At 37.8% G+C, this 11,179-nt stretch overlaps 1 protein-coding gene across 2 annotated transcripts; it reads right to left on the reverse strand.

Moving 5' to 3' along the window:
- Window positions 1-5,552: 5,552 nt before the first annotated feature.
- LOC121237925 (probable inactive poly [ADP-ribose] polymerase SRO5) lies at window positions 5,553-9,022 on the reverse strand. Of its 2 annotated transcripts, XM_041134859.1 has the most exons (7): window positions 8,883-9,022; window positions 7,770-8,375; window positions 7,391-7,632; window positions 7,139-7,275; window positions 6,933-7,028; window positions 5,833-5,905; window positions 5,553-5,746 (listed from the first exon to the last, which is right to left on the reverse strand). In XM_041134859.1, exons 1-6 carry the CDS (start codon window positions 9,005-9,007, stop codon window positions 5,876-5,878), a joined length of 1,236 nt encoding a protein of 411 aa, XP_040990793.1. In that variant the 5' UTR covers window positions 9,008-9,022; the 3' UTR covers window positions 5,553-5,746; window positions 5,833-5,875. The 2 variants fall into 2 exon arrangements, with proteins under 2 accessions (XP_040990793.1, XP_040990792.1); XM_041134858.1 differs by having other exon boundaries at window positions 5,553-5,905.
- Window positions 9,023-11,179: the final 2,157 nt, after the last annotated feature.

Here is an 11,179-nt window from a genome sequence, read left to right on the forward strand (position 1 = left end):
ACACAGCATGAACAAAAGGGTATCAATTGAGCTCTGGCTAGTATTAGCCACCTGCAAAACACTGGTAATGGTTCTCACACAATATATATGTAGAAACTACAAAGAGAAGTGGAAATGTCACTAGCAGAGATATAAATGAAATGGAGACAACGAGCTAAACAACATTGGCTTAAAAATTGAGACAGAAATACTCAGAATTTTCATATGCATGCAAGTCAAAGGAGGAAAGCTAATGCCATTAAGTCCATTGTAGACACAAAGGGAAGGGTGTTTTCTGAGCAGGCTGATATTGGAGCTGTACTTACAGGTTCTTTCTCTTCACTCTTCACTACTTCATTGCCTACTAATATTGAGGTTTGTTTAAATGCTTTGAGTCCAAAAATTTATGTTGAGATGTCCACAAGCCTTATTAAGTAGTTTACTGTTGAGGAAGTACAAAATGCTATTTTTCAAATGAACCCCCTTGGCTCACCTTGCCCTGATGGCTTTTCAGCTCAGTTTTATCAGAAACATTGGGAGGTGGTGGGTGGGGAGGTATGCAGTTTTGTGTTACAAATTCTTAATCATGGAGGGTCTCTCAAAGAGATTAATAACACTTTCATATCACTTATCCCCAAGGTCAAGAACCCCAACAAGGTGGTTGAGTACAGACCCATCAGCTTTGCAATGTCCTTTATAAGATAGTGTCCAAAACACTGGCTAATACACTGAAAGGTGTCCTTCCTAAACTTATCTCGTTGTACCAAAGCGTCTTTGTGCCTGAGAGACTTATTTTAGATAACATATTGGTGGCTTATGAGGTCCTCCACTCTATGACTACAAGGATGAAGGGAAGGAAATGTTACATGGCACTTAAGTTGGACATGAGCAAGGCCTACGATAGGGTTAAATGGCAGTTTGTGGAGGTTGTGATGAAGAAAATTGGTTTCCCTTAACATTGGGTAACCCTTGTCCAAAACTGTTTAAATTCAATGTCTTACTCCATCCTTGTCAATGGTGAGCCTCAACAAAAATTCTCCCCTTCTAGGGGCATTTGACAAGGCGATCCTCTGTCCCCCTACTTATTTATACTTTGTGCCAAAGTGCATTCTGCTTTGCTGAAAAAGGCTGAGGAAAGTAGTGACATAACTAGTGCTCCTGTTGGGAGGGGTCCTACACATGTAAGTCATTTGTTTTTTGCAGATGACAGTCTCCTCTTCTGCCAAGCTAAGCTTGAGGAACGGACTAGTTTGTTAAGGATATTGGACTTATATGAACAGGCCTCCGGACAGGTTTTTAATAAAGAAAAATCTTCTGTATTTTTTAGTAAGAATACCCAGTAGGGGGTTCAAAGATAGATCTTAAATTTAACAAGGATTAAATCTACTAGGACCTTTGAAAAGTATTTAGGGTTACCTGTTGTGGTGGGAGAGCAAAGGTTGCAGCTTTTCACTCCCTCATAGACAGAACTTGGGCTTGTGTTGTCAACTGGAAAACAAAGCATCTCTCAGCAGCAAACAAGGAACTACTTCTCAAGTCTATTCTCCAAGCCATTCCAACATACTCCATGGGGATTTTCCTCTTACCTACCTCAATTACCTGAAAGCTAAATCAACTTCTCAAGAAATTTTGGCGGGGGTATAATGAGGACTCCTCAAAAATCCAGTGGATCCCTTGGGAACAACTCATCTCTGCCAAGGATATAGGGGGCCTCGGTTTCAAGGATTTAAGAAGCTCTAACATAGCTATGCTTTCTAAGCAAAGTTAGAGGATGTTACATGATCCCTTCTCACTAGTTGCTAAAGTTTTCAAACAGAAATATTTCTCCCAGGTGGGTCTGTTGGAGGCCAAGCTAGGATATGGGCCATCATTTGCATGGAGAAGCCTTCATGGAGGTCAATCCTTACTTAAAACAAGACTTATGTGGAGGGTGGACAATGGGCATAGCATCAATATATGGACTGATAGGTGGGTCCCTACCCTTCTAGCTTATTAGATTTCCTCCCTTAGAGTTATGGATTGTTGGTGTGAAAAAGTAAGTGATCTCATTGACCCTAGCCTGTAACAGTGGAGGGAGGATCTCATGCAAGAAATTTTTTATATTCAAGAAATTGAGACAATTAATGCTATTCCCATCAGTATAGGAGGAAGAGCAGACAAATTAGTGTGGCAGCCCACTACCTCTAGTCAGTACACAGTTAAGAGTGGGTACCACACTCAGAGAAACCTGGAGACTGAGTTAGAGGGGGAAACTTCAAGCAAGCATAGGGACAAAGCTATGTGGAAAACACTATAGAAGATGAGGGTTGCTCCTGTAGTTAAGTTGTTTCTGTGGAGAGCATGTAGTGAAACTCTTCCCACACTTGCAAATCTAAAAAGGAGGAAAATTGTGGAAGATAATTTGTGCCCGATATGTAGGACTGATCCTGAGACTTCAGACCATGGTCTTTGGGGATGTACAGCTACTAGGGACGTGTGGAATAATGGTTGCATTAGAGTTAAGAAGATGTCATATCATAGTGATCTATTTTTTAATGTGTGGACTACACTAGTGGAGCAGCTTGATCCTAGCAAGCTTGAGGAAGTGGCAGTAACTTTAAGGGGAATCTGGACCAGGAGAAATGAGGTACTACATGATAAATGGTTCACTCACCCTATGGTCCTCTCCCAAAAGGCCAAAGCAGAGATGGTTTCTTTCCAAGAGATAAATAACAACTCCCAAGCCTCTCTAGTGCAGGCTACATAAAGGGTGCATACATGGTCAAAATCAGTAGAGGGCTCCTATAAAGCAAACTGGGATGTTGCGTTAAGTGTTGGTACATGCAGGATTGGGGAGGGAGTGATAATTAGAGACCACCAAGGCCAGGTTATAGGAGCACTCAGAGCTTCCAGATGTTAAGAAGGCAACCCTTTTGATGTTGAAGCTCATGGCCTTCTACTGGCAGCAATTTTCTGCAAAGAATTGGGTTTAAAGCAAGTCATTCTAGAAGGTGACTCCAAACAAGTGGTTGATTTGTTACAGAGGCAATGTTCTAACTGGAGCATGGGGGGTTTGCTAATCGAAGATGCCAGAAACTAACGGACTCTTGCAGCCAGTGGACAGCTTCTCATGCCTATAGGGAGGCCTACATGGCTGCTCATCATCTAGCCAAGTCTGCTCTAAACTTCTTAGAGGATTTATATGATATTGAAGAATGTCCTTTCGGCATTCAATCCGTTGTAAACATAGAGATGTTGTAAGCTCTTTTTCAATGGAATTAGTTTTCTGTTTCAAAAAAAAAAAATGCAATTCAATTGAAATCAATAACAAAATGACACCAAAATGCAGGCTTTGGGAATTATATTGAAATCATTACAGCTCAATATAATAGAGATCAGCGGCTTCACTATAGCCGTGTCTATTCCTAAACTTAACATTTTCCCATGAACATAATTGAATCATGCTTACATTGTCAAACACTACAAGCCTCCGTTTGGAAGTTAAAAGTATTTCAAATTATTATTTTTTTATTTTTTTATAAAAAGTAACAACTTCATTTCACTAACACAAAACAAACTTACATGACAGCATGATCAAACCACAAGGCCTGATCAGCAAACGCAGGGATAGCACCCCACCACATCTGAACATCCAATACATTCCATGCGTACCTAGCTAAACAATGAGCCACACCATTACCTTCCTGATATACATATTCAATAATCACTTCTTGGAAAAGGCACATTAGATTCTTGACCTCCCTACTTAAATTACCATTAGAAGAAAGAGACTCCTGAACATCTTTCAACTCTTGCACAATTAACAAACAATCAGACTCAACAATTAATTTTGGGATGCCTAATGGGAGGCACATTTGTAGACCCCTCAGAACAGCAAGTAACTCAATGGTAGATGGTTCATTCACTGCAGGTTCAGCAACAGTTGCTGCCATCACCACTTTGCTCGTACTATCACGTAGAACCATTCCAATCCTAGCCTTCTTGTACTCTAGAAAGACCGCCCCATCAACATTGAGCTTCAGGAAATCAGAAGGAGGTGATATTCACCTGCACAGGTTCTTCCCATCTGCAACATTTGAACCCTTTAAAATTGAAAAAGATTTGTACAAAGAAAGAACCATATTAGCTGCTGTAAAGGGGGTGATAAGCTCACTTTCCATCTTCAACTTATTTCGTCGAAACCACATGTCCCAACATAGAACAAATATGAGGGTAAAATCTGCTTCACTTCCAGAATTTATTACACCTTTCACATTATCCATCAAGCTTTTTTCATGTTGAAACTTGAAACCTATTGGACCAAACCGCCTCCACATCTCACTTAACTGAGGACAGAACAGCAGTACAAGAGTAACATCTTCATCCTTCTCTCCACAGAAACAACAACCCCCTTCCACTTCAATTTTTCGGTACCTCAGATTTTTTAGTGTAGGCAAAATATTCCTACAAGCTCGCCATGCAAAAGTTTTAATCTTCCTTATATTCATCTTCCATAATTTTTTCCACATATGCCGATCTTGCACCCAGCTGGATGATTCGCCTATCTCCCTCATCCTCAAAGTTTGAAATAACTTATAAGCACTTTTCACAGTAAAACAACCATTTACTTCCTCGGACCATATCCATTTATCACTACAAGACATAAAAGGCAATCTAATCTTCAAGATTTCTTCAGCTACCATTGGATCAAAGAGAGCTCTAACAGTATCAAACCTCCAATTTCTTGTTTCCGGACAGATAAGGCTATCTACAGTTGCCTTTTCTTGAGAAGCCGGAAACCCATTCTCAGCACACCTTCTTAAGTATTTCAAATTATTTATGAATAATAGTGAAATAGTTTATAAATAGTAATGAATACTTTGTAAAATAGTAATAAATTGTTTATGAATAGTGTGAAATGTTTGTGAATAATAGTGAAGTGAGAGCAGTTGTGTTTCCAAACATACGCTAAGTAAGCTCATGTAGTCCTTGAATTCTTAAGAAACTAATTTAGGAAGCATGGCTTTCGATGGTTATCTTTGCATAGTTTAAGGGCATGCTTGGACACTTAAAGAATCACAGAATTTTGTGAATAATAATGAAATGGTTTAAATGAAGATGTTTTATTAGATTTTAGTAAATAAGAGAGCAAAGTTGCATAAAAATATTTTTTAAAGTATGGTATTGGAATTTGTAAAAGTGAATAGATAAAATTAAAAAGTTATTTAAATATAATTTTTTATAAATTATTTTAGTTTTGACGTTTGTAAAAGTTATATCGAAATTTGTAAAAGTTGTATTGATTTTTATGTTTGAGTAATGATTAGATAAAAAGTTTAAAATTTAAAATAAAGAATATTTTGTATTTGAGTGATATTTGATAATAAAGTTACAAGAAATTTTGAAAGTGTTTGGCGTGACCCAAACATGCCCTAAAGCATGGATCAGCACAAATTTGCTCGTAAAATAGACATTGAGCATATGCCAATGCGGTCACTGGGTGGAAAGTTGTGACCAAATCTCAGATTTGGAACCAAAAGAGATCCATTGCAGCCTGAAATGCTCTTACGAATTTGTCAAAGGATAAGCACAAATGAAGAGGACTCAAAACCTTACCAAAATTGATATTGAACCCCAGAAAATTATTGACCACATCTGACCCAATCAGATGACTACAACAGAAAAGGGTCAACATTATTTAAAAAACTAACAACTCAGATTGATACTACACCATCTAGCTCCTTTAGCATCTGCTGCATCCCTCCCCATCTGTTTCCTTTAGAAGTAGCTAGTACAGGCCAAAACCATCCGCGTTGTAGTTCTTGACAGAAATTGAAAACTAAACTTCTAATTCTCCAAACAAAAGCAAATTACCATTTGTAGTCCGCTCCATCCTCACATCATTCTGACATGCCTTTTATTTAAGGCTATTTGGTGCCCCACCTTTCTGGAGAAACAAAACATTCAAATCTCATTCTCATAAGATCCCCTTATACAAGGCAAAATATAAAATGTAAACATCAAACTGAAAAACTGGAAAAGATACTAGTAACTAGAAACTAGAAATAGTTTGGGGTTGAATTAAAGAAACCCTTGCACCGGCGTGCACACTACATAGTTCATGGGATCTTATGAACTAATTGCAAGAATAAAGAGTAGGGAAATGCTTTGTGGCCCGAAGTCTCCCAACAGATATTTTTTATTTTTTACTTAGTGGTTAATGAATTATTTTTTAATGATATTGTGATTTTTTTTTTAAATGTTTAAGATTATTAAACAAATGCAGGGAAAAAAGAAGAAGATGAATTACACTAATCGGGACCCAAAATTGATGGCTGTAGTGCCACCCTAAAGAATAACCATGATCGAATTCCTTATTCTCGACAATTTCTACTAGAATATGGGCACAAGGGAAGATGGCCAACAAGAATAAAGGAGATTATAGGACATAATGGAGAAAAGGTTACCCTCCACCTTCATTATTCCCAATCAAACAGCTTTCATTCCACTGACACACACCCCCCCCCCCCCCCCCCCCCCCCCCTATATAGCCCAGAAAACATCCCACTTCATCCAAGCATAGAGAATTTGCTACCGACAGATGCTTGATGAAATCTATTTCAGCAAAGATTCTATGTTCCCTTACGCTACCATCAACCATGTCCACCAAGTTGAACGCCTTGAAGTTTCGAGTAGATTCTTCTAGAGAGACGTATTATAATTCATGGTATTTATCTTTGCAGCTTTTGGGTCCCCGTGTTAACAAACATGTATTCCTATAAATAAAAGATTAAGATTTTTATTCGTGTGCCACTTCCCAGATCGGTGTGCATGCAGCAAATTGTTCAACAGAGAAATTTCTAAATTCAAAGAAGGTAGTCACATTGTACATCAGGCAAGTTCAAACAATTACATGCCCAATTTTTTGACATTATTAGCCCTCAAAAAAACCAATTTAATGACAGAAGCGGTACCTCGGCTCTGTATGACTTGATGACCGAAGTCAGCAACTCATCTCCTGCTTTGTGTCTCAATATTTGTATGAATTCATTTCGTGATATCTTCTTTTCCTGGAGACAGCAAAAGTTCAAGAAAATAAACCATATGAAATTAATGGATTATTCCGATAGAGAGAAAAAAAAGGGTTGTTCGTGGCCTCTGAAAGTGCAACTCCAAGTACCTTGAATTCTTCATGATACTTGCTGAGCAATGAGACAATGTGCGGAGGTAAGAACTTGGGAAGCTCTGAAATTAGAATTGTGAATGGCATCCAAGTTGAAGTAGGAATACTCGGTGGCTTCGGCATCCTTGCAAACCCTATACAGTTGACTTCGGATTAATCAGCAAAACACCCCCAGCACCGACTACTATATTCATTCAAAAACGCCCTGAAACCCCAACACACGCATACACACAAAGGCCAATTTCTCACCTGCCAAGCAAGATGGAGCTCTGAAACTTACTATAAACTCGGGCAAAATATGAGTGTTCATGCTGGTACTCCACACAATATACTTCCCAGGGGCGGACAGATTGTCCACGCCTGAATCAAATTCTTCAGAACTCGGGTGACACTGCTCGGAACCGATCTGCACAAGCTCTGTCTTCCCCAATATAACACGACTCAGCAAAAGATATCGCAGACCGTCCTCGTCAACAACCGAGTTGCATGCACTGTAGGTAACGAATATAAGTATTTGTTGACAAAATCATACAATTCCTTTTATCAAACACAAAGCAATCTCTTTTTATCAATCACATCGAGGAAAAAATATACTATAAGAAACAGAGATAAACACAAGCTAGCTTACCTTTCCAGAGGTGAATCATCTGGTGAAAGACAAACGCCGCCCCCAAACGATCCTTTGTTCCGAGAAACGCCACAATGACAAAAACCATGTGAAACAATATGGGCTATCTCATCCTTGGAAGCGCCATACCAGGCATACTTGATATTCGCATTGCCAGGTCCCAACTTCTCTTCCATTGCCTGCGAGTAAATCCGAAACGAACTCGATATCGCTTGTCCCCTCACACCACCAAAACCGTTTCTATGAATGCCGACAACCGTTACATGCACGCCACGCGAAGAGAAACCCAACACGAGTCTCCTCTTGATACCGTCGTAAATCCTCTCTCCTTCAACCAGCCTAACCAACCGGTCATCGAACACCGGGGAATGCTTAGAAATGGCAGCAGAAACGCCGCTTTCGCAACTGGAGAGCGATCCTTCTTGATCACTAATGGTCTTTGAATCCGAATCTTCCATTCCCGTTTGCCCAACTTGCTCGTCGAGTTCTTGTTCAGACGATGTGTTATTTGGCTTTGAAGTCTCAGACCCACGCGGCGAGGGATTCCCGTTTCCGATCTGAGAGGGCGATGACCGACACTGATCTCCATTAATGTTCTCCATATACCTAAGCAAAATAACAGCACCTTAGAACCGTCGAGGGAAATGATAAGAGCAAATTTACAATGTAACCGCCAAGAAAACCAGCCTAAATCCTAAACACAGAAATTCACGGAAGGAAAAAAAATTCTAAACAAAAAAAAAAATAATCGAGAATGAGAGAGCATGTAAGAACTACTTGGATATCGAACCCGAAAAATTCCAATTCTACTGAAAAAAAGAAACAACGAAGGAATTAATGATGGGTGAATACAGAGCGCCAAACAGAAAACAAAAAGAAAACCAAGAACCGACTCAAAAAAAAAACAAAAATAATATATATATATATATAATAATAATAATTAAAAAAGCTTATTATCAAATCCTAAAAAAAAAGAACAACTTAAAGACTCTGATTTCAATATAATTTGAAGAATCAGAGCTTGGAAATTATAATTTGGCCCAAACAAACCCAGAAAATGCATGTATTAAAAGCTTTCTGGTCATAGAAAGATTGAATGGGAAGACAACATACTTGGTGAACAAGTATTTGCATAGGAAGGGAATGCCTATATGTATTATTGGCAGAATAATTGACTGGAGAAATGGTGTTTTTATAGGGCTATAAACGTCTGTGGCATGGGCAGTAGAGGTTGGCATGTCTAAGAAATTAAAGTAATAAATGATTCATCATTAATGGATAAAATTATTAGGTATTTTCGAAATACAGATTACCTAAATATATATTATGTAACCGTGACGAGATGATGTTTCAATATTAACATACATGACGTAGTGATACGACGTATTATAAACGTAATGATATGACATCTTGTGATCCATTCATCACGTCTTTTATAATTATTTAATAAATATGGGTAAGGATAGAATTTTTGTCATAATTTAAAAAATAAGTTTTAAGAAAGATTTTTATAGTATAAATGAAGTATTTAATAGTATATAGTAGATTGATCATAAAATATAGTAATGAATTTATATACCCATTTTTGTTTCCATTTTAAACCCTTAAATTGGACCCAAAACTCCGTCCGCTAGTCCGTGTGGCTCTAACTGTTTTGCGAGAGAGCCCGTCGTTTTGTTTTCCATTTGGAGGCGGTTAAAGTGTAGTACCCCCCCGCCGGATTTTCGAATGTTAATAAAACTACTATAATACCCTTGTGAGAATATTGTCTTTTACGAAACCAACGAGAATTTGTTTGTTTCATGGGAAAATGTTTGAGGGAATGGATATGTACCCGCGATTTTATCTTGTCTAAAGAAAATTATAAGATGAATTATGCATTACGGTGTTACGCGGTACGGTAGTTCCATTTTATTACAAAATATCATGTTATTCAAATATTTATGTAAATACTAATTAAAATATGACATATTTTATGTGATACTCTACATGATAAGAATAAATATAGGTAGTGTATAAAATCTTACATTATTTAAAAAAGAAAAGTTATTGTTCTTTATAAGATTCTAATTGTATTATTGATTTGTCTTTTTAGAATATAGATCATATGATTCGAATATTTTATTGAGACGTTACATTTTGATTGAATAAGAGCACCACGTGTTTGCATTCCTAATCTACATAATAATTATATTAAAAGCTTACATTTTGATCCGAAAATATTAGACTATTGGATAGGGGTACTACCCGCCTTATATGAGCTGGCCGGAGCAACCCCGTCGGGGTGAGGCCGGGTCACCATTTTTGGCATTGCATCCTGTCCCGCTCGCATTCGTCAAACCAGCAAGCAGGATTTTGACATTTCTGGTCCATAAATTGCTTGAGACAAATCTCTGCAATTACCAAACATCTGTACCAAAAATCTCCATGAAAGGCCATCTAATTGTAGCTAACAAAGAAACCCAACAAATCTCCAAGCCAATAATAAAACACAAATCAGATCTCCAACTACAGAGAAGCCCAATCAAACAATCCCAAACATAAAACAACGAAGAAGACGTAGAAGCAGAGTCACAAACGTAAAAGAATGAATAAGAGAAAGAAGTTTTTTGTGTTAGGGGTCCTGATGAACTCACGATTTGTGATTATCAAGGAAAATAAATAAATAAATAAATAAATGTTGTTGGGGTTTTGATGGGTGAAATAGTCGTTCTACCGGTGAAAATGTTAAATTATAAGTAAAGGCATGCGGGTCTTGCTCGGGACCCGCCCGTTTGAAGTGAAATTTTAAAGAAATTTGCGTGCCTCTCCCGAGTTAACAAGCATATTCAACTGGTTGTCTTGTAGGACGAGCGGAAATGCAAGCCGCGGGCAGGGTAATCCACCATAAGATACTAATTTTATTAATTTTTCTTTTATCTTTAGGATGATAACATCTCACTATACTTTCGATCCGACATCAACAGTAATCCATTTTATCCATATTGACTCGACAATAACCTTATGATTCTACTTACCTATCAATATTTAATAACTTAAAGCCAATTCTATAATTACTTGTTTCTTGAGGGGATTAGATAATTTTATGAGTAATAATACGTTTACATGCAACTACTTTACAACTCTCTTAAATCTACGTAAATCTACATAAAAGGTTCACAATTTTTCAAGGGACTACCACCCTAAAACTATGTATATTTAATATCTAGCATTACTCTACAAAGTCTTGAGCTAATAATGGTTAGGTGCAGTGCGCTAAAAGCATGAGTGGTTCTAACGGCTGCCAAGTCAAAACTAGGTGGACTGACATATTTCTTGTTTGTTTCCCTTGAGAAAAAGGTAATACACATCATCTTTCCTTATTCACTGCTGCTCTCACACATTTCTCGTGTTTTTGCTATGCCTATTTG

The sequence above is a fragment of the Juglans microcarpa x Juglans regia genome, chromosome 6S (genome assembly GCF_004785595.1).
Source record: "Juglans microcarpa x Juglans regia isolate MS1-56 chromosome 6S, Jm3101_v1.0, whole genome shotgun sequence".
In the NCBI taxonomy this organism is placed as follows: Eukaryota; Viridiplantae; Streptophyta; class Magnoliopsida; order Fagales; family Juglandaceae; genus Juglans; species Juglans microcarpa x Juglans regia.